General features: G+C 36.7%; 1 protein-coding gene across 1 annotated transcript; it reads left to right on the forward strand.

Annotated features, from left to right (window-relative positions):
• The first annotated feature begins 7,626 nt into the window (after positions 1 to 7,626).
• Positions 7,627 to 20,408, forward strand: FHL5 (four and a half LIM domains 5). Its single transcript, XM_030882794.2, has 5 exons — positions 7,627 to 7,782; positions 8,646 to 8,820; positions 10,833 to 11,002; positions 15,456 to 15,642; positions 20,245 to 20,408. Exons 1-5 carry the CDS (start codon positions 7,627 to 7,629, stop codon positions 20,406 to 20,408), a joined length of 852 nt encoding a protein of 283 aa, XP_030738654.1.
• Positions 20,409 to 24,741: the final 4,333 nt, after the last annotated feature.

Raw genomic sequence — 24,741 nt, forward strand, 5'->3', positions numbered from 1 at the left:
AAATCTACCCTTTGAATCAGCCCACAATTATCCCCATATCTTCGCTGTTTGGACAATAAACTCCATGACCACCATTTGCATACAAAAATATTCTCAGGATATTACTACATCCATATGGATTACTTCTCTGTTGACAAACATAAAGAAAGAACAGTTTAATATATATCAATACTACTTCTACTCATTTATCACCCACTCATTTTTTAAACTATTAAAAACAAAACATTACATATATAGAAAATAATGTTTCTAATACATGCAAGGTATAAAAATAATTTGGCTTAAGAATCAAATATTTTCCACATATTTGAAACCCTCTGCAACTTCCTAATCCCAACTAACTCCAGAAGTTAGATAATCTTCAATTGCATCCTAATTCTTGTGTTTATCATCATCATCATGCTTTTTTAAACAGCTTTAATAACAGTTATTATGTTTAATAACATGTTACCATATATTTATCATAATTCCTAATAATCAATTTTGGTTGTTTTTTAACTTTATAAAAATGCAATCATGGTGTATTTACTATTTTATAACTTACTTAGTTCACTCAGTAGTGAGGTTTATCTGTACTAAGGAGGGCACCTGTAATTCATGTTTTATTGCCATACAGCGGTATGTTATATGACCATACATCTACTTATTTATCTATTTTCCCTCTGATAGACATTCAGAGTCTCCTGCTACTAGGGCTACTATAAACTATGTTGCCACAAATATTCTTTCAGGTGACCTTTGCAAGATTTTATGAGTCACACATTTAGGGGAGAAATTACTGAGTCATATGAAGGATACATATTCAACTTTACAATATAATGAAAAATTGTTTTTCAGAGTGGTTTATCCATTCATCTTTCATTCTTATTTCAGTGTGTGAGTTCCAGTTGCTCCTTATCCTCACCAACATTTCATATGGTCAGACTTGTTAATTTTTTCTGACCATGAGCACAAATTATTTCATACTGAGTTGAATGAGCTTCCTTTAAAATATGTGTCATTTTAAAATGAAAATTTTTTTTCTTATATCTTTTGCCCATTTTTCCATTAGTTTATTTTTAATTCTTATTGATGTTTTATATATTCTGCATTTTAATCCTTTGTCAGTTATATACGTGGCAAATATCATCTATTAATCTGTCATTTTGTGGCTTGCTTTTCATTATTAATAGTATCCTTCAATGAGCAATTTTTTTAATTATCAGTCTTTTCTGCATCTGCTAAGTATATGGCTTACTCTTTCATTTGGTAAATGTGGTAAAATACAGTGATTCTCTTCTTAATTTTAAACTAAAATTGCATTCCTGGGATAAACTCAGCTTATCATGATATTAACTTTTTCATATATCACTGGATTCAATTAGTTATTGTCTGTGCTAAAATTTTTTGTATTTACTGCAAAATTTATTATTATGAGTATGATTGGCCTATAAATTTTTCTCATAATGTTTTTTAGATTTTGGTAATCAAAGTTTTAATGGGTTCAAAATTAAGTGGATCATGTTTCTTGTTTTTAATTATTTGGTATAGTTTGTTAATATTGGTGTTATTTCTTCCTAAATCTTGGTAAAATCCACTGGAGAAGCCATGTGGCCTTGTATTTTACTTTATATGTAGGCTTTTAATTTCAAATTCAGTTTCCCTAATAGTTACCAACCAGTTAAAATTTTATATTTCTTCTTGTGTCCGTTTTAATGTTTTACTTATCTTTGAAGTTTCCCATTTTGCCTAAGTGTTCAAATTCTTTAAAGTTGTTCTGTTAATACTTATTCTGATTCACCTACATATTTATAATTTTTGTTGTTTTTCACCCCTTTATCTTTAAGCTTCAATCTGAGCTCAGTGTCCTTTTCCTTGAAGAACACTGTTTGGTATTTACTTTAATATGGGTGTGCTATTGATATATTCAGTTTCTGATTGTCTGAAAATATCTTTTCTTCACTTTTTTATCAGAAGATATTTTACCTGAGTATAGACTTCTAGGTTGGCTCCCATTTTCTTTCAGCCATTTTATCTTTCCATTGTCTACCTTCCATTTTTTCCTGTTGAGAAGTAGGTAACTTCTCAATTTGTTGTTACTCTGGAAGTAATATTTTTAACCTACTTTTAAGATGTTATTTGTCTTTGATTTTTAGTAGTTTTACCCAGAGGTGCCTAGGTTGTGTGTTTTTAGTCTGGGTGAGGGTCATAGTTTTTGTTTTGTTTTTTAAATTTGTAACATGATGTATTTTGTCAGTCTTAATAGACTGGCCATTATTTCCTCAATAAGAATTCTTCTTCATATTCCCACCAAAATACATAAAACAACTCTTTTTACATGGGGATAATATTTGTTGATTAAATGGAATATTAAAAAATAGACTCCTTATTGATTTCCTGTCTGTGGTATATCTACCTTCCAATCCCTTCTCTCACTATTTCCATTAATTTTCACAAATCTCAGCTCACAACACTTCACTCAACTATTCTCAATCATCAGTGGTTATATCTTTTCTATAGAAAACACATGTTCATCTCTAGCTTGAAACTTAGGCCATTGGTGACCTTGCCCAGCCTACTTTTCCAAACTTGTCTTCCAATTAGTACCTTCTCATGCCCTGCAAGCCACTTCAAATAGATTACTTGCTATTTTCCATGCAGGCCTCATGTATTCAAGTATCAACATCTTTCCTAATTCTGTTGGTCAGTCTCAAGTGCCCTCCCTCAGCATCTTCAGGAAAGGAGAGGTTTACACAGGCTCGATCCTGGGCTTCAGTTTCTGACAGGTGTAGGATAAAATCCTGGATTTGGCATTTTTATCAGCCAAGTTATCTTGGCCTCTCTAAGCTTCTTCATCTGTCAAATTGGGATATTAATAATAGACCCATCCTACAGGATTGTTGTGAGGATTAAGAGAGAGAATCTACACAAAATGGTTAACACAGTACATGGCTCTCAGGAAACACACGGGAGCATTAGAACTCACTGTTAGTATTTTTAACAATTCCTTGACGGACGGTAGAGGCTGCTCTTTGCCCACCACAGCACCCATTCTGCCCTGTAATCCAGAGGTCAGGAACCTGCTGCCACCACTGATACCACTACCACGACTACCTCTCACAACCCAAAAACAAGTCCCTGGACGCTGGAAAACCTGAGTCCAGGCATTCTGAATGGGGGAAACCACTCACATTTCTACGACCCAGCCTGCCAGCAGCAACAGCAGCAGGGACGTATCACTCCCACCTTCCAATGTACACACACCTGTTTGGAGTTAGCAGAACCAATTCTGCATCCTCAACACTAGCTGTAAGAGGGTCCCGGAGATGTCTTTAGCTGCCTGACCTCTCCAACTAGGAGGAGGATAGAGCCAGGGTTGGGAGAACCAACCCATGATAGCTACCACACGATCCATTCAAATGCCATCTTCTCTAAGTTGTTCCGGAATTTTTCCCAGCTAAAAGTAATTTCCTTCCTCCTTCTCTTAACTGGTGGTTTTTAATTATCACTGGACATAAGAACCTTCTGGGAGCTGAAAAATACTTATTCTCATTCTCTACCCCCAGAAATCCCAATTTAATTGGTTTCGAATAGGAGTGCACTTTGGAAATTTAAAAAATTCTAACATGCATTGTGTTTAGAACCATTGCTCTGAATTATTATAACCTTTCATTTCTCCTTATCACTTCCAAACTTTTCTTTAGTTATTTATAAAATGTCCATACTCTTCCTACTGGATTATATGCTCTCTGAGGATGGGATTTGAGCCTAGTCTATTTTTATGTCCTTCATAACTTCTAGCAGATTACTGTGCAAAAAAAAACCCACACATTTACCTGTTTACAGAATGAATGAATGGTGTGTGATGCCTTGCAAACCAAAGCATATTAAAGATACCCTGCATAGCCTCAAGTCCTTGCCTCTCTCCTGCTTGATATTCTCTCAACTATACTTTTTGGGAATCTGTTCAGCATAATAAAAACATAAGTGAGTATACTGCTCACAGCATTAAACTTCTAATCATTAGCTCACCATATAACATAACTTGACACAAGATTATTCCTGGTTTTAAAAATAACATGTAAGAAACAGCATTCTCAGCTACAGAAGTTAGGACCAATAAACTCACATGCTTTTAGGTAGAAATCTAAAATCTAAGGGAGATAATTGGAAAAAGAAAGCCAAGTGCATTCATGACATTGGACTTCTGAGCTATTTATCCTATCTTCATAGGTTCTTTGATATATCGGTGTACCTCTAAATCAGTCTTCCAAAACTCCAGTATGCAATGATAAAAATTCTGTGCTTCAACTGTTGCATAATTGCAGAATCACTTTGACAGAAGTTTGGCAAGAATATAATCTAATCCTTTTGAAAAGTTTGACAAGAATGTCTAATTGATATTGATACTAATGTTTCTAAAGTTCATGCCAGGAAAAGTTAAATGCTATTCAATTGGGATACTATTAAGATTTCTTATGACTCATAATTATAAATCAGCTCTGTTCAAGGATTTTAAATCTTTGAAAGCAAACATTTTTCAATATCTTTGCCAAATTAACCCTCAGATGGGGGCTCCTGAGAATCATATAGTCCCTATCCCCTTTCCTACAGTTTTACCTGTTAGAAAATGATTAAAAACTAGCCATTTGGTCTGCTCTTGAGGACCCTAGTTATTCTCTGATTATTCAAAAATATTAATGTAAGGGACAAAGAAGAGGGGGGAAAAAAGAGACAAAGGCCAAAAAAAAGTACAGAATGATGTTTAGGAGTGAATGAGGTGGTGAAATGTGACCCAGTTGGAAAAATTCATACTCTTGCCTCTGTTGCCTGCCCTCACACCACTTAGAACTGCTTTTATTAAAGGTCCAAATAGCTTTGAAAAGCTTTAAATATTTCAAGGTCTTCCTTTATCCTGAATGGACCCGGGTGAAAATCTGTTGGCAAGACTCACCATTCCCCAACTTCGGATGTAATCCTTTGCCATTCTCCCATTTGTCTTTTCCCCTTCCTTCCCTGCTAATCAAGATCCTTCTTCCCTTCCTTCCTTCCTAACAGACTTGCAAAAGCTTAACTTCCTTCAAATCTTCTTAGAAAGGTCTCCCTTTACTGTATCTCCTCACCCCTTTCTATTAGTTGCTAAGAATTCTATATGGTTCTAGTGGAATGTGTATCATATTTATGGTTATAACATCTCTAAGAAACTCTATATAGATGTATTCATATACCCATAGTTAAACGATAGACTTTATGAAAATGAGGACTGAATTTCTTAGTGTACTTTCCCCAACTAAGAATAAGAGCACAAACGTTCAGTTTGTTCCTTATCTCAAATTATATTCACTATTACCAAGGTAAGAGCTAAGAGAGTCCAGACTTCTTGAGGGCAGGGACTTCAACTATTACAGAGTAGACATTTAACACATGTTGACCTGGACCAAATGCCTACTCCCACTGTATAACTATAAAATGCAAAATTACATAGCTCTGAGATATTGAACTGACTCTTCTCACCCTCCCCAACTCCCTGACTTTGCTTTTAAAAAACAGATGGAATAAGATGTACTTTCTCCTTTAAAAAACTGGAGAAAACAGGGTCAATTTTGTTAAGAATTTTTATGGAGCAAGGCCTATTATGTGATTAGAATGGGGATGGGGCAGGATCTTCTTGTACTTACATTCAGACAAGTATTTATATTCACTGATATATATTTCTACATCAATATTTATATTATAAAATAAATATTTATTTAGATATTTAGACTTCTGATCACCAAATGAGGTACAGGTATTATAATGTTGTATTTAGAGTGTTGTTTAAAATAAAAACTTGAAATTCTACCAATTTTGTGATACCTTTGGTGTTTCTTCATTTTATAATATACTAAAAGCCTCACAAAATGGAAGTAGTCTGGGAGTTCCTAAGTCCTGAGAGGCTGTGCTTCATGGCGCTATTATATACATCTAAAACTAAAGAAATATTAACAATGAAAATGGTATTTTCCGTATTAAGTGATGAAAGTTAAAGGTATATACCGTATTTCACTATTAAGAGATAAACACTTGATCACTGTAAACGTGAATAAAATTTGCATTTTTAAATCTTTCAGGGGATTTAGATCTATTTCCTCCAGTTTCCAAGCTCTCAGCAATCCTTTTAGTGTGTTTGTATTCACTAAAAAGGGACATTTCTGTGGAATTAATCAAATAGGGAATTCAGTGTTCCCTGCAGATAGTTTTGGCATGTTCCCCTGGGAACTTCTAGTCTGAATTTTCATCTTTCCTGGGAAAAGACACATATATTCTAAATCCTTAGTCTTTTCTTTGTTAGTAAAGATCTGCTATAAACAGAATTAATGATAATGTACATTCAGCAAGACACTGGCTGGAAACTTCATCATTAAAATAAAAGGTGGCAAAATATGTGAGAATGCAATTTGAATGTAGTAAATAAAAACTGGCATGAAAAATGTTGTAAAAATCATCCCAATAATCAATAGATTTTCTGATTTTGCTAAAATTAAAAAAACAAATTTCTGGTGTGGAGAATTAGAAAATATTCATAGTTCCCAATATATTTATTTTCCAAGAAAATCAGTGGTACTATTTTTGGTGACAATGAAAAACTTGTGTTCAATGCCTAATTAAACCCTTTTGAAATCCACGTGTTTTGTTTTTTAATTTACAAAATAACTAGAATTCTTATCCTGACCTTGGCTTTATGTTTTTCATTCTATAAAATGCTGCTGTTATTCTTCCTTCTGTGTACATGTTAGTTTAGCCCTAAAACCTGAAGAATCCGATAGCTCTTTTCTACCTCTGATGGTTTTAACTGCATGTCCACATCTGGAAAACTGCTCAGTGGCAGTCCCAAAGACCTAACACTTGGACTGAATCCTCACTGCTGAGGAGTTTTATTTGACCAGCTAAGTGTGGGGCATTTAAGTGGAGATGTCCAGGACGCAAATGAAGAACAGGCTAAAGCTAGAGATTTAAGTCAACAGTATATTTAGGGAGGTTGAAGCCACAGGTAAGGAGGACATCCCAAGGGAGAGTCTATGGTACAGGAAGACCTTAGGACTAATGTGCAGAACCCTCACTAGGTACCCGACAAAGAATTGGGAAATAAAAGGATGGCAGGGAAAATGACAATGTACTTGATCAGTAATTTCTATTTCAGTTAGAGCAAAAATAAGACTCTTGTTATCCCCATGGAACTCCACCTCCAGCACTCTCCAACAAGACAGTAAGTGATGACAGTTAGTGAAAGCTCCATCAACAGTTCATATTTATTTATACCCTTGAGGTGAAACCATCCTATTTCAACACATATTACATTCTCATTGAATTCCACATTAGTGAATGAGGAATACAAGATGTTTTTTCCACACTCTGGCTGCTGGTTTAATGCATTTTGCTAGTAAAACACACAGGAACTGCCAAGATGGGAGAGTAGCCTCTTCTAAATCACTCCAAGTGTCACCATGACTACAGCATATTTCCTAAATTGGTGGGTGTTCATATAAGAAAATATAAATCTATTCAAGTGCTTGACTCATGTTGTATTGAGGCTTTATAATTTACCTTATCAAAAAATTTTGCCTTTATATATGTAAATTATTTTTTTATTCATAGGATTAAGCCAAAATGACAACTGCTCAATTTGACTGTCAACACTGCACGGCATCACTTCTTGGGAAGTATGTACTAGAGGATCACAACCCACACCGTGTTACTTGTTATGATCGTACCTCTGCTAACTATTGTGAGGAGTGCAAAGAACCAATCGAATCAGATTCCAAGGTAGGCCTTACCTCAGTTCCCAGAATTATTGCATAAGAACAGCAGACAAGTGCTTTGGAATGCCTGTTTTTCTTGAGTGTTGACTGTTAATACTCTAATGCTCTGCTACTAGATATAAGGATTTTCAAAGCTATCATCAATCAAGTTCCAGGCACTATGCTCAGCACTGTGACATGTAAGATACACTTTAATCCTTACAATGATCTTGGGAGATAGTTCGGGATGCTGAAGATTACAGAAGTTATTTGCCCAAAGTTACACAGCTGAAATGTTATTTCTAGAATGATAAGAGTATAAGTGAATAACTATACAAATAACTGGAGCCGTAAAGATTCAAAAACCTGTATCTTCTCACTTCACATTAGCCTCATCTTCATTAAACCACTGTGCGCTGATACGTCTCACACACACACCCATTCCTCCCAGAATGCACGTTATTATTATTTTTTTTCTCCTTTTTTGGGGGGGAGCCGGGGAGGTCTTTGTTTTAGTTAACTAGTGTTGAGATTTTGTTCAGGTAAATCTCAAACAGCAATAGGATGTTACAACCTAAAAATAAAAATCATTCCATGAAAATCTTTTCTTATAGTTTATAAAAGGAAGGTAGAGGAAATTTGAAGAAACAGGAGAGTACACTTATTTTCCATCTGTCTTTTGTGACCAACCAAGGAAGCCCCAGGCTCTAGTTCTTAATTGCCCCAGAGAGTCTCCTCTCTATGGGTAACAGTATCAATAACAACATGCCCTCAAGCTACCAGCACCACCTACTGGCACCAGAGTCCCAGGAGTGTTTAGTATTGTTTTACAAAATGGCCTGTTTTGTCACAAACATACTTAATTAACTTTTACTTACTGTCTCAAAGGATCTTTGTTACAAAGGTCATCACTGGCATGAAGGATGCTTCACTTACGACAAATGCAATCAGTCTTTGGTGGAAAAGCCTTCTGCTGCCAAGGATGAGTGCCTGCCGTGCTCCAAGTACTATTCTAACGAGTGCTCCTCCCAGTGCTTCCAGTGTAAGAAGACCATCATGCCTGGTAAGATCACAAGGCACTTCTGGTCTATAACTGAACCTGCAATGCTTTGAATTAAACCCAAGCACAGTAAGAGTGTAGTACATTAGTCCCCCCTTATCCACGGTTTCACTTTCCATGGTTAAAACTGCCCAAGGCTAGGGCTTTCCTGGTGGTGCAGTGGTTGAGAGTCCGCCTGCCGATGCAGGGGACACGGATTCGTGCCCCGGTCCGGGAAGATCCCACATGCCACGGAGCGGCTGGGCCCGTGAGCCATGGCCGCTGGGCCTGCGCGTCCGGAGCCTGTGCCCCGCAACGGGAGAGGCCACAACAGTGAGAGGCCCGCGTACCGCAAACAAACAAACAAAAATTACCCGAGGCCAAAAATATTAAGTCTGAAAATATTAAGTGTAAAATTCCACTAGTAAAAGTTTCTTAAGTTTTAAACTGTGTGCTCTTCTAAGTAGCGTGATGAAATAACCCTCCATCCTGCCCATGACGTGAATCATCTCTTTGTCCAGAGCATCCTGGCCAGTAGTCACTTAATAACCATCTCAGTTATCAGATCAGACTGTTGCTGTACTGCAGTGCTTGTGTTCAAGAAACCCTTATTTTAGTTAATAATGGCCTCAAAGTGCAAGAGTAGTGATGCTGGCCATTCAGGTATGCCAAAGAAAAGCCATAAAGTTCTTCCTTTAAATGAAAAGGAAGTTCTCAACTTAATAAGGAAAGAAATTGTATGCTGAGGTTGCTAAGATCTAATGTAAGAACAAATTTTCCATCCATGAAATTGTGAAGGAGGAAAAAGAAATTCGTGCTAGTTTTGCACCTCCAACTGCAAAAGTTACGGCCACAGAGCATGATAGGTGCTTGGTTAAGATGGAAAAGGCAGTAAACTTGTACAATAAGATATTTTGAGAGAGAGACCACATTCACATAACTTTTATTACAGTATACTGTTATAACTGTTCTATTTTATTATGTTATTGTTAATCTCTTGCAATGCCTAATTTATAAATAAACTTTAACATAGCTCTGTATGTATGGGGAAAAAACATAGTATATATTTATATATATATATAGGGTTCGGTATTGTTTGCAGTGTCACACGTCCACTGGGGGTCGTGGGAGGTATCCCTCACAGATAAAGGGGGGGACTATACTATACAAAACCCTGCTTTGCAGAAAGACATCTTTCTGCTATCTCTTTATCTCACTTAGTGTACTTTAGACATGAAAAGATTATTCTTTCTGTCTCCAGTGGGCAAAGTACTGTCTTTTGTGTTTTTTCATAAACCTAATTCATAGAAACATTTTGAACCAGAAACTGAGCCATGGAATAAAGATAAAATCTATACCAATAAATTATACTAACAATGCACTAAACACCCTGTCCTAGGCAGAACCAATAGCATCAGAAAACATAATCCATCATAGGACAATGGGACCAATCATCATTTTGTAGCTCAACACAAACTGGTGTGAAGGTCAGTCATCTTTATTTTCTCTCAGGGAAAACAAGGATCCAAGTAAATTGTTACACCTTTAGGCAAGTACTAATTCTCTGTTTTGATCCTCTTCTCAATCCCTATGGACAGCAGCATACGAACAATTCTCTCTCATTTTCTTATTATAGGTTCAAAGATTTTCTAAGAGACCATAACTACACAACATCAATCTCAGGAGTTTGTGCCTTGGGCATTCCTAACATCCCTGTAATGCTTATTATGTCCCAGTTTATCTGAAGCACGTGCAGCCTTTCAGAGTCTACATTTATAGTACTTTCCCATCTCAAAATTGTGAAACAGCACAAGAGTTTCCAGCGAAAGAGTGATTCCCCATCATCGTAGGCTGAACTCTATTTATTGACCTCTTTTTTCAGATAAATGTTTTGGAAACCGGTAAACGCTATTTTTTCTATATGGATGATTGCTTTTTTCACCTTTAGTATATATTTTAAGTAATTTGACATATTACTGCTTAAAAGAACAATTATGCTTGATTTGTACTAACAGGTTCTTACTTTGGGGGTACAGGTTCCCGGAAAATGAAATTTAAGGGAAACTACTGGCATGAAACCTGCCTTGTGTGCGAGCATTGCCGACAGCCAATAGGAGCTAAACCTTTGATTTCCACAGAGAGTGGCAATTATTGTGTGCCGTGTTTTGAGATGGAGTTTGCTCACTACTGCAGCTTTTTTAAGGAGGTAAATATCTAAAGAGGATGAAGCTTGTGAAATCTTCCAAACCATCGCTTTGCAGCGGCATTATATGTTTGCAATGAACTGATACTATCACGTTATATCCATCTTTGCACATTCATGTTAATTTTGAATTCCAACATGTTCGAAAGCACTACCTGTCACAGTGAGGAGGCCCATCTATTTTTATCACCATAAAATTCCACCCAGAACATGAATTTAATGTTCCAAAGGCTTAAGTGATTTGATATTCCAGTTCCATTCACAGCTGTTCAGGCAAGATTTCACATGTTCTGGTAGAGGGCCCATGTCTCTCTTTGAATACAAAATATTTCTTAGAAAATTTTTGATCCATTTAATTTCAGAGAGATATGGATTTGTCTCACAGAGTGACTAAGGGAACCAATTTAAACAGGATATTTCACTCCTCACATCATGTCCAAGCAATATAAATGTCTTCTAAGCTTGAAGCTTTTATATTTCTAAAGAGTAGATAAAAAACAGAACTACCATATGACCCAGCAATCCCACTACCAGGCAGGCATATACCTTGAGAAAACCATAGTTCAAAAAGAGACATGCACCCCAATGTTCATTGCAGCACTATTTACAATAGCCATGACATGGAACCAACCTAAGTGTCCATCAACAGATGAATGGATAAAGATGTGGCACATATATACAATGGAATATTACTCAGTCATAAAAAGAAACGAAATTGAGTTATTTGTAGTGAGGTGGATGGACACAGAGTCTGTCATACAGAGTGAAGTAAGTCAGAAAAAGAAAAACGAATACTGTATGCTAACACATATATATGGAATCTAAAAAAAAAATGGTTCTGATGAACCTAGGGGCAGGACAGGAATAAAAACGCAGACAGAGAATGGACTTGAGGACACAGGGAGGGGGAAGGGTAAGCTGGGACAAAGAGATAGAGTGGCATGGACATATACACACTACCAAATGTAAAATAGATAGCTAGTGGGAAGCAGCCGCATAGCACAGGAGATCAGCTTGGTGCTTTGTGACCACCTAGAGGGGTGGGATAGGGAGGGTGGGAGGGAGGCTCAAGAGGGAGGGGATATGGGGATATATGTACACGTATAGCTGATTCACTTTGTTATACAGCAGAAACTAACACACCATTGTAAAGCAATTATACCCCAATAAAGATGTTAGAAAAAGAAAAAAAGAGTGGATAGATAAGAGAGTGACACTCAAGAGACTGACAAGATCTTTAGGGAAATTCATTAGACAGAAAGACAGAAAGATGACTTAAGAACTGCAAGTGGTTTCCTTCACCTCCAGCTCCAGAGCTCCATGCAGGGCCTTTCAACCTGGACACCCATTCAAAACACATTTTCCAATAGGAAAAAAAGTCATTTTTTTTTTTCAAGTAAACATGGTCCAATTCTTTTTGTATCCTCTAAGCTTTTACATGAAAGTCATTCATCTCTATCACCTTGATAAAGTCTGTCTGTATTCCATAAATACATATCGATGTTCTCAAAGAAATTCTTGACCTGTGAGGCATCATAAGTTTCAAATAACCCTATAACTTGTGATGAGAAAGCTTGAATCATGAGAACATATTGGATAAGTCCAGTGGCTTCTAAACATTTTTGATCTACAGGCTACTCTGGCAGGTCTCTTAAGACCATTTGCATACTTGCATCTGAATGGTCATTGCCACTTTCTACAAATGCATGTACAAACATACACACACTCAACGATTTTCCATATATACTTAAAATACTGGTACTGCATTTGAAGAGGCATCAATCAACCCCTATGTTATAATTATTAAATTACACTGTCATGATGGCTGAAAATTACAGTTGAAAGTAACATGCTACAAAACCATCTTACACCCGAAGACTTCCAACAACTTAGAAAATGACTTTACAAGAAACAGTCAGACCCTATGACTCTGTGACAGATGAAGCTCCGAAAAATTATCAGTCAATGACATGCATTTAGAAAGGGATGCTGGAAATAAAATAGATTTATCTCACTGTTTTGCGGGACAACTAAGTTGGCCATTTTTAGGCTACGTTTCTTAAGGACTTAACACTAAAATATTAATGACACTCGTGAGACTCATCTTAAAATCATTTGTTGGGCACACAGTATAAAGTTTCTTTCAATGCCATAAAGAGTCAAGAGAACTTCTCTAGTACATCATCAGAGCTGAGCACTATCTGGGGCCAAAGCCCTGGCGTTTCCCAGGTTAGAGGAGCCTGCCCTATAGTTAGGACATGATTTGAAGTCACCGAAAAATTTATGAAATGATTCTATTGGGTAGTAGACAGATCACAACATGCCAGATTATTTTCTATTTAATTTTTTAAAACCACAAGTCCTTTAAGTAAAGCTGGATATAAATGTTTCGGATCAAGATGATCCAAGCTGAAGAAAAACAATTTGTTTCAACCCAAGCCAAAGACCGAATATAAAACAAAAGAAAATAAGCAAAAACTACTTGACCATCAGGCCCATCGAACTTTTTTCATACATTTTAGTTTCACAAAATAAAATCTGTTTTCTACCAAAAAGCAAGTAACCTCAACCTGTAGTACTCTGAATTCAAACTCCTCAAGTTTCACACAGAGTATTCTGTCATTCACCAGCTTTCATCCACTGGGTGCAAAATCATTATTGCCTCCACTTTGCCAGAGAAGAAACTTGCTCTAAATCCTGGGATCCATCAGTAGCGAAAACCACGCTTGGATATTAGACTTCATCTTAGCCCGTCTGCCTCTTCAAAAGAATATAATCACAAGCAAACAATTTTTAATGTTCCAGAGTTTCTTCTCCCTAATGAAACAATCTTTGGAGGGTACATCAAGTTTTATTTTGCTGTGAATACAGTTTTCAAGTTTTGAATCTTTTAAGCATTGCCTGCTAATCATTTGACCAAACGAATCAAAGGAATCTGGAACTCTGCTGTGCCTTCTGTAAGGCCTTTGAAGTCAGTAGGGGGGGCATTTTAAATTGCTTTAGCTCACACACACCATTATGTTTCCTATTTACTTATTTAGAATAGTATACTTTTTCTCCTTTGTGAAAAATAACTTTCTATCAAGTGTCTTTAATTTTTAAGACAGTCATTGTAAGATTTTAAAATATTTTTAGAATCATCTTTTCAAAAGCCTATAGGAGAGACAAGTATCCTATAGGATGGCTATAGGATACTTAGATGTCACAATAGGATGGCTTAGAATAGACTACTTTTTCTATATCTACTTAATTTGTATACAAAGATTACAGGCGGCATCTCAGATATCACATTGCTTCAGTCATTATAAGACATTTCCATGAGCATATACCAGGTTCCCCGGACAACCCAGGACCTCAAGAGCCGTGGATTTGAAAGATGCTATGACTTAAAAATTGCTACACAAGAAAAGTTGTCTAATATTTTTCCATCTGCTTTTTAAATAAAGATATCTCAGCCTTTAAAAAAGTAAAATCCAGATTAAACTGGTTTAGAAAATAAATCTTATGGAGGAATAACAAGCATCTCTGCAAAACCCTAGCATATCACACATTAAGGTTCAATGTACAACCAGCACTTATCACTTTGAGCCCTAATGCTGCAAACTCACACAGTTGCCCAGAGCACCCCATCTGTGCTAGATACAATACTGGAGTTGCTTTCCAAACATTTTTCCCCTTAGTGTTTGTTCATTCATTCAACAAAGACTTGTCAACTGCTTATCAGTGCAAAGTAATCTAATCTCAGTACTGTGTTCATGGTTAGCACATGGGCTGCAGAATAAGGCTGTGCAGGTTTGAATGCTAGCTCTGTGTGACCCTAGCAAGTGACTTAACTACTCCAACTCTTAGTAGTTGCTCATCTCTAAAGGGAGAGAGATAATAGTCCCTACTGTGTCAGGATGTCGAGAATGTTTAGAAGAAGTTAAGAACAGGGTTGAAGACTGAAAAAACACCTCAGAAATATTATTCATTATTAGCAGATTATGATGTTGATCAATTCCTTTCAGGGTTACTACTGCCGGAATAAAGCATTCAGGAAGAAAAATAGCTTTTTTTTTTTTTTTTTCCTTAGGATCTTGAAAAGTTATACATGGACATAACACAGCATATAAAATATCTTAGCTCTAAAAACAGATCTTTGAAAAACAACAAGAAAGAGAAAGATGAGCAAAGGAATCAAGGGCCTATTTCTTTTTCATCTTCCTGAGTTCATTATGATCCTGCTTCCTTTCTGTTCCATTGTAGGAGAAAAATTAGGACATTTATCACCAGTCGTATTTAATCCCTGTAGCCTTCTGTTTCTCATATAGATTCAAAAAAATCACAGGGAAAAGACATCCTGACACAATGTGATAGAGTAGCCCAAAGTACCACTTGTGGGCACAGAAGAGAATCACAAAAGGTCTGAATTGTAATAACTTCCACAGTCATTGTCTTTTTTGTGATCATTTGCCAGGCGATTACTTCAGGTGGGATAATGTTTTGTGACCAGCCATGGCATAAAGAGTGTTTTCTGTGCAGTGGCTGTAGGAAAGAGCTCTGTGAAGAAGACTTTATGTCCAGAGATGATTATGCATTCTGCTTGGACTGCTACAATCATCTTTATGCCAAAAAGTGTGCCACCTGCACCAAGCCTATTATTGGTGAGTTATTCAGTTTAATACGGTCCTACCATGAGACAGTTATGGCTCTGTAAATGCTATGTAGTTAATTCAGGAAATGCAATTTAAAAAAGAATGATCTTTCCTTTATGTTTCCTTTTGAAATAAACATGGGTACCTATATATAAATATAAATATTACGCACAACCCTCAAGGCAAGTATAGAGTGTAATTAAGGTAGCTATGCTCTGTAGAGGGTAATTAATACTAAACCTCATGGTACTGACTCTACATAAAGTAATAATTCAGGGAAGAAGGAGGATAAGATGAGCGGAGAAGACCTTCACAAGGAGGCCTGAACTGAAGCAGAACTTTAAGGAGTTGAGTGGGGGAAGGGATACTTATAAAACAAAATGCTGCTGAATTCCAAACAAGGGTAACAGGGCCTTAAAACAGAAAAAGTTTTAATTAAATGCAAGTACTGTGCAAAAATCTGAAGCTATAATAATTAGGATAGCATAGGTCAGGAATTAATTAAACCTCAATTTAAGATGCTTCTAACAAATGTATTATTCTCTTTGCTTTCTATTCACTTACAGTAAGTTTTTTTTGGGGTTTTTTGTTTGTTTTGTTTTTGCGGTACGCGGGCCTCTCACTGTTGTGGCCTCTCCCATTGCGGAGCACAGCTCCAGACGCGCAGGCTCAGCGGCCATGGCTCACGGGCCCAGCTGCTCCACGGCATGTGGGATCTTCCCGGACCGGGGCACGAACCCGTGTCCCCTGCATCGGCAGGTGGACTCTCAACCACTGCGCCACCAGAGAAGCCCTACAATAAGTTTTAATTGTGAATAGATGAGATTAAAAAAAAAACAAGATAGCATTCTGTTGAAGAAACAAAATATACATGACATGATTTGAAAATAACATAAATGGTAAATTGATCTGTGTTAAATGGATTTTCAAGGTAAAAAGAGCATTATATTTTCCTTAGAGACATTTCTAAAATGCTAATCCTGTAGTAAAGGAACTGAAGAGCTCATCACACCCGAGAAATCCAACAGCTATCCTTTTAGGCAATGTATGGTCACCAAATAACATGGCAGAACTATACTTCTGTTCTCCATTCCTACTACTCTTTGGTCATATTTCACTTTTAGCTCAGTCTATATAACACAGAATTAAAGATTATTTTATCCTTTTCCTCCTCCTCTATCTTCAAAGATATCACAAAGTAAAACTGAATATTTATTCAGCTTCAAATAAAGAGTTTTGCTGCAAACCCAGATTGACAGGCTTTCACTTACTTGCAAGGGAGGGAGTTTCCTGGATGAACAGAACATAGTTCTGTCTGTCCGTACAAGGAAGGCACCATGTTTTTCAGAATCTCACACTGGCCTATGGGCTATATCTGGCCAGCAAGCATGGTTTGTTTGGCCTGCACTTGTTTGTAAACAACTAATGTAAAATCCGTCTCTGTAGCCTAAAAGTAAACAAAGAGCCTGCCCAGGGTGAGCAGACTACCCTCACATTCCCGGCCGGGTCACGGTCATATGGAGCTGAGTGGCTGGCCCGTTATGTAGGGCATGGTCCCTTTGCTGCTTCCACCTTGTCTCTATCACTCAGCTCTGTCACCTCTCCAGCCCTTTCAAGGGCTTACGTTGGCAATCCCAGACTATAGGGCTCCAAATCTTGGGCTCTTAACCACTCTGCTCTCCTGCTGCTATACATCTGGCGACTCCTAAAGCCAAGAGAATAAGCCACCATCTGTACTGGTTTTAGTTAGAAATGGGACTTCCATAAATGCAACAGTAACTGGAGCAGCAAAATCTTAGTAGAATCTGCAATCACTGCCCAATGGATTTAGTCAATTTATTCTACAACACTTTTCTTGAATTGGCCAGAAAAAAAAATTGGGGGCGGGGGGGGGGGTGTTCCGTGAAGAAATGAGAAAATTAAACAACTCAAAATGGTTTGAAAATTTTCTGGGGACCCAAATGGCTAATACTGATCTGAAAGTGCCTACACAAGCCCTGAACTTGATGAGTTTCATTTCTGACCCATCACAGATTCATGTGATTTTTCTGATGGGTTGTTACAGGTCAATCACTGAGCACAGCTTTTTTTTTTTTTTTTTTAGGTCAGACAGAAAAACCAAATTGTTCCACATGAAGCATAGGGATGATCAGGAACCAATGATTTGTCCCCAAAGTAATCCACATGCAGGATATGCATTTAATTTAGGACAGTCTTTTGGTCATTATCTTAACCTTCTTTTAGCTCTGTGATTGAGAGACACCAGAAACTAAATGCCTGCAAAAACTTCCAACTCACTTTAATATGTTTTGATCTGATTCTTAAATGTATATAGGCCCTGTAGTAGTGCTTCTTTAAAATTGAACTATTTGAACTAATGTACCATAGGGAACTATACTACCATATATTTATCTTCTGAAAGTTGTACATTCATGCAAACAATATGTCATCCTAAGAAACTATGTTAGAATGTTTTCAAAACACTATTTTAAAGTAACTAAATCTATAAGGAACAAACTCAAGACGTAATTACAATTTTTTCTCCTCCTCTAAGATAGGATTTACCTTGCAAACTTTCTGGGATAAACGAAGCAGCATGATCTAGTAGGAAGAGCTCTGATCTAGGGAGTAAAAGACCTTGGTCTTGCCTCTGCCCCTGACTCCTGTGTGACCCGTGGGTACAAACTCACCTCCAAGGTCCTCATTTGCCTTATTTGCAAAATGAGGAATTGAACAAGATCACATCTTTGCTTTCTTCTATTTCTGTTTATTTTTAGTAAAGTGAGTTTCAAATGTTGATTTCTTCAGAAAGGGATGCTAAGGTTCCTGGTTATGTTCTTTAAAAAAGAAAATTCAGACAATTTGGTGAAGTTAGGAGCATAGGCTCTGAAACCAGACGGCCTAGGATTGAATCCCAGATCTGCCACTTAGCATCTGGGTGATTTGGCCAAGAGTCTGAACCTCTCTGTCCAACAATTTCTGTCTGCAAAGTTGGGTTGATGGTAATACCTACCCCATGAAGATGAGGTGAGAGCTATATGAAGTAAAGGGCTTAGAACAGTGACTGGCTCATCTTCAAGTTCTCAACAAATGCTAGCTCTTATTCTACAGAATTTTCAGGAATGAATGAAGCCAAATAAAACAGGTGTCAGAGACCTGTTGTTGACTTTCTTACTCCAAATGACCCTTGTGACCTGAGGGAGTAAACATATCCAAAATCAAAAAACTTTACAATCAGCTCACATGTTGAGTCAGGACTTTCTTATATTCCTGCTACCAGATGCTTCTTTTTTATTCTTCTTTGTAAAATTCTAGAAAGAATTATTTTTACATTTGCCACCTGTACAAGGCCTAATAATAAAATCAAGAAAACCTCATGTGCATCAAAATGCTGGATGTATAATAATTAGTTTTATGAAGAGATGATTTATGTATATACAGAACATTATTCTTGCAGTCAGCTTATTAATGTTCTGAATATTAAGGGAATTAATTGGTACATTATTTACTCTTATTAGAAAGTAGTGATGACAGCATTATAAATAAGCTATAAATTTAATCAAGAAAAGTACAAGAATTTGATGTAAATTTATCCCTGAACTAGTAAATTTATGTGAAGACGTCAAAAAACGTTTCCAGGATGAAAACAAAAGTTCATTATCATTGGCAAATAAAGACTCAAGCCTAGGGCATCCCAACCCCTTCCCAATCCTTAGACCTTTTCTCCTTTTCTACGACTCCTCAAAATCAGTTCCTTGAACCGTATGCTGGACTCATATTTGGGATATAGAGATGAGTCTCACTGAAAACTCAAATTCTCACACCTTTCTTAGGAACCCTATGGCTCAAGTGAGGCCCAAGTTGAAGTGATAGAGGCTGACAAAGCACCTCTTAGAAATCCATCAATGGGGAGCATGGCCTCATTGGCCAGAGGGATCAGATTCACAGATCTTTGCTGCAAGCCTGTGCTGAAGTCACCTCTGGGCAAGGTAATGAGGTCATCACAATAGGCTAGCTACAGGATAGATGGAATTCTCTATTTAGGGCTTTTGAGAATTGTGTCCCACACCACAATACGACCATGGGACTTTATCCTGAATAAAATGAAACATGAAAAAAGAGGGAAGAGAAGAGAACTAAAAGTCATTAAAATATCAAATAACAGGCTGGGAAGTATACATTTATTTTATCTTAACTTTGCTTCTAAGTAAACAGGGTCACAAAGAAGGACAAAAAATATTCATACTTAGATACGTCTGACTTCAAAGCCTATACCCTCTTCTCACGGCACCACCCTGTGTTTCCTTATGTCTTAGGCAATCCTTAACTGTCTCCAAAAATATGTGCTTTGTATACCCAGATTCTACCTACTTATGTCGATTATGGAAAAATTTGACTGAGAATCTGGCTGGGTCTCATAGAAAGGACTTGTCCATGGGTGACTCTCCCAAATGGACACAGGTCACTGGGGGCAGCCTCCTTTCTTAGGTTACTTGCCTCTACGTGGCCTTGCTCACTGCTGTATCTCCAGTTCCCAGAAGAGTCCCTGAGAGAACGCTCAATCTATTTGTTGAAAGAATAGATTACTCTTTTTCTCCAATTGCTTTACAGGTCTCAGAGACACCAAGTTTATCTGCTTTCAAGACCGCCAGTGGCACAGCGAATGCTTTAACTGTGGGAAGTGCTCAGTCTCCTTGGTGGGGAAAGGCTTCCTGACTCACAACAAGGAAATCTTCTGCCACCAATGTGGCTCTGGGGTGGACACTGACATGTAGAAGGAGACAGTCCTTCCGCACCTGAAATCCACCTTGCTTTTGTTCTCACTAAATCCAGAACTCGATCAATGTTGTATTTCTGACTTAATTTTTAGAAAAAATTCATGTAGAGTTTACAGTGGAAGAGTTTTTGCACACAGTCTGATTGAACTATGTTATAAGAGCTCAAAAAAAAAAAAAAACAACACAGACTAACAGAAATGAATATATACTAAGTCACAAAGGCACATTTCCTTGCAAAATACTGCACTCTGCTGTTAGAAATACAGGAAAAGATTTCTTTATTGATCTATACCTAGAAGTCATGGATGTTATTACTGAAAACTGATGTTTTTCAAACCTGCAGAGTAAAAAGGAAAATAAGAGATCAAATTGAAGGGCATACGTGAGACTAATGTTTGCATTCCTAACTAGCTAGTTATATATAACGTGATTGGCTGTGAATGGTAGAAGAACAGAAATGATCAGGAGGAAGTGATTACTAATCATCACATTTAAGTATTTTGTCATTTTATCATTCTTTTATTGTTCACAAGTACTGCCTTCAGAGTCGAAAAACAAAGCTACGATTTGCCCTCATCCATCCTGCTTCCACAGCTGGTTGGTTACCATATTTAATCAATGGAATCTGAGAATTCTGGACACTATGCCTCTCATTCTCTGCATAGATATCCCTAAGGATAGTCAAAGACTATCCCTAAGGATAGTCAAAGCATAGGTTCCAACACATTTTGTATTAAATGCATTTCAAAGCCCACAAAGATTTTTGTCTAAATACTTAGAGATTCCATGAAAGAAAAGTCTGTTCTTTCAAAAGAGCTAACTAACCAAGATAATCAGTCCCCAAAGGCAAACCTTTAAAGTAAATAGATCATTAAATCATCACTTCTAGAAATGAGTTTTAGGGAAGGGATTGAGTGTTGGAACCTGACTTTCACCCAGATATCTAAAGGCATAACAATGCATAATTAGCTCTGAGCGTCATGCATTTTGCCTTCCAAAATTACATAGTTGATTAATGGGAAGACATAAAAGTGGGCTTTCAAGAAACCTAGAAATAATAAGAACTGAAAAAGAATAATTCACTGCTGGTAATTCAGGACCTGCAAAGCAGCACAACAGAGCGATGAGGTCTACAGATGAGCCCTCCCCACTGTTCCTCCACGCCCATGCAACTCACCTCACCCACGCCAATGGTGTTCTAGAGCTTCAGGCTCTTGCATGGCTGTGAGGGGCACTCTCAACCCTCGGTAGCCAATCTACAAAGAAGCCAGTGTGTATTGGTCACAGCCTTAGTGAAAAGCCTATCACCATGTGTTTAACTTTATACCAGACATCTACTGATGATGACCCTACCTAGCTGCCCCTGGACAAAATTTTCCGCATTATGTGGGATAAATGGAAATCAACCTCTGCTCTCCATGCTCAGTTACCACCCTTTGTTATAGTGTCACTTGGGTGAAGCAGAGAGAGGTCATGAGAAGAAACGCATATTGACATAACATTTTTAAAAGTGTCTACTCTCAGATTACTGCATAGAATTAAAGGTTCTGATTGAAGTCTAATTATATGCTGTGGCTGATTACAATTATATCACAAGAGATTTAATTAAAATTGTTATGGAAACACATTTTTTGAAATAGTTTAAAATGCAAGGATATTTGGAGATTAGCAATTTAGAGATACTAATAAAAGGTCAGGCTTCATAGGCGATTTGAAAGATATAATTGCCTTTTTTTGGTATTAACAATGCCAAGATATTTTCTCTTATTCACATTGTTAAATGTAGGCAAAAATATCAATACTTTTCCTGCATTGTTTGAAATTACACATGTGACACTGGATATGCCAATTGTTTTATGATCTAGAATATAACAGTGTATCATATATTTAGAGAACCAAGCCATTTTGAATCTGTGTAGATATACAACATGTAATACTGTCTCAGTTAGTCAATTATAAACAAACATACAAAATGTAATGGTTTTTCTAAACAATTGGTATTGTCTAGGCATTTTGCTGTGTGGGATAGAGGGGTGGGTGTGAGTATGCATGTGATCAGGCTTATGTTCAATCTTTACAATTAAAAAATTCACAGAACCATTTCCAAGACAGAGATTTTGTGATCCTTTGATAAGTGTAGTTAAGTATATATACTTTCACATGACTAAGCTACCTTCTAAATAGAGAATTATTTCTATTTTTAGAAGATATTTATTCCCTATTTAGAAGGTAGCTTAGTCATCAAACATGCATTAAACATTTACTGTGCACAGTTAGAGCTCAAGCTACTGTGATTCTGGGTTGGTGGGAGGGCAGATCAGGGTACGGAAGCATGGGAGAGCCAGATGTAGAGAGCTTATGAAAAGTGCCACTGTAGACATACATATACACAACAACTGAGAAGGAAGACACCCTTAGACTGACACACAAAGATAAAAGTAAAAATCATACACAATATACTAGAGTTGATTTAGCTCAGTAAAGAGAAAACCTCTCTAAGTGACCTATCCAAAGATGGAATGGGCTGTCTCAGGAAGCAGCAGGCTTCCAGTGATTCAAGGCATGACATCTGCACAGGTAGGGAAGCAGTTAGAAGCAAATTCTGTGTGCTAAGAGCAGCCAGATGGCTTGAAGTATAGCAGAACAACTGTGCCAAAGAGCAAGAAGAAATGGGATTGCTAAACGAAAAAGGGTCAGATGAAGGGAGAATAATGAACTCTTAGGATTAAAGGTTTACACTTAATAGAACAGGCAATAGAAAGTTACTAACTGTTCTTAAATAGGGAAGAAAAAGCATTAACGACAGTGTGTGAGGAACACTGTGCTAACGCTCCCATGTGGCCTAGAACTGAAGAGGGCAAGGTTCCGAAGGTGAAGATCTCTGACTGAAGTAATACATTTGGTTAGTGGCTACAGAAGTGAAAAGAGAGAAACAGCAATAGGTAATGCAAGCCAAGAGCGAGATTTGTTGATACAGATGAGTAGACAAGTCAATGAGTCAAATATTTTGTGTTGTCATGTTGGGTTAGGGATGAAAAAGAAAAATGAAGACAAGAATTTCTGCTTCCATGATAACAGGAAGGGTGACCAACCGTTCAGTTTTCACTTAACAAAACCATAAACGTTATTTTGGGACAACCTAGGCCCATTGGTTCAGTGAAGTGTGACAGCGCTACAATCATGGGTTCAAAACTTACTGTAAAAAAACATGAAGTTGTACTTTGGAGTGAAAGATTGGTCAACCATTGTGAAAATGCATAACACTGTCACAAATGGCCTTGGTTAAATATCACTGCAAAATTTAGTACTACAAATGAAAAATCAGCCTAAAAATATATGTCTATTGTTAGTAACACCATTTTTGAATTTAAGAAAAAACTACTTTTTAACCTACTTTTGTATTGATAATAATTCATATTTCAAATAGGAAAATGATGGCTACAGTATGTTTTAGATATATTTAATTGAGCACATAAATTATTCTCAAATACATTTACAGATGTTTATTATTACAATAATACTGCTTTTACTTGTTTTACAAATTCTGGTTTTCAGAAGTTTCTTATGCTGAATAAGTTTGCATAGTACACATTTCTCAAATTGTTTTTAGATATTTATTTTTTACATTAACTGCAGTAAGCAAAAGAGGTATGGAATAACTTTTGTAGTGTTTCTACTTTTGTTACATAAGTGGGCATAATGACTTTTATCTTCATTTTTGTAACACCTAAATTAACCATATGTCCAAATATCATTTCGTATTAATATAAAAATAGCATAATTCAATTCTGTCTGACCCAAATAGTAATGCCTCCACATCTATGTTCTTTCCTAGTGATCAAATTTTAAAATATTCTAAACTAAGAATTATTTTAATTATTATTTGTGATTCCAAAAATGTTCTATCAGAAATATCCCATCCAACTGGATTTTCCTGTTTTGACTGAGGTAGTCTTCTGCTAATTTCTTTTATATATTGGAGGAATACTATTTATATATAAGAGGAATTGTTAAAACTCTTAGTGGTTTTAATCTTTTGTTTTATCTAAAGCAAAATCTGTGTCTGTAACAGACTTCATGAAACTTTTGCTAATCCACACTACAAGCATCAATTAGGTTCTCTCTAGAGTTACATTAGATGATTAATTCATTTAATGTCAGAACGTGTTCCACAAAGGTTCAGAAGAATATCTCTCAAACATTTCTAGAGCATTTCTAAAAATCATATGGCTTTGAAATATAATGAAATTCTAATGGGTACTCAAAAGATAAACTTTTATGTCCTAGAATGGTGTTTTTTCAATGAAACAGAATATCACTAGAAACTATA

The sequence above is a fragment of the Globicephala melas genome, chromosome 14, assembly GCF_963455315.2.
Source record: "Globicephala melas chromosome 14, mGloMel1.2, whole genome shotgun sequence".
NCBI lineage: Eukaryota > Metazoa > Chordata > Mammalia > Artiodactyla > Delphinidae > Globicephala > Globicephala melas.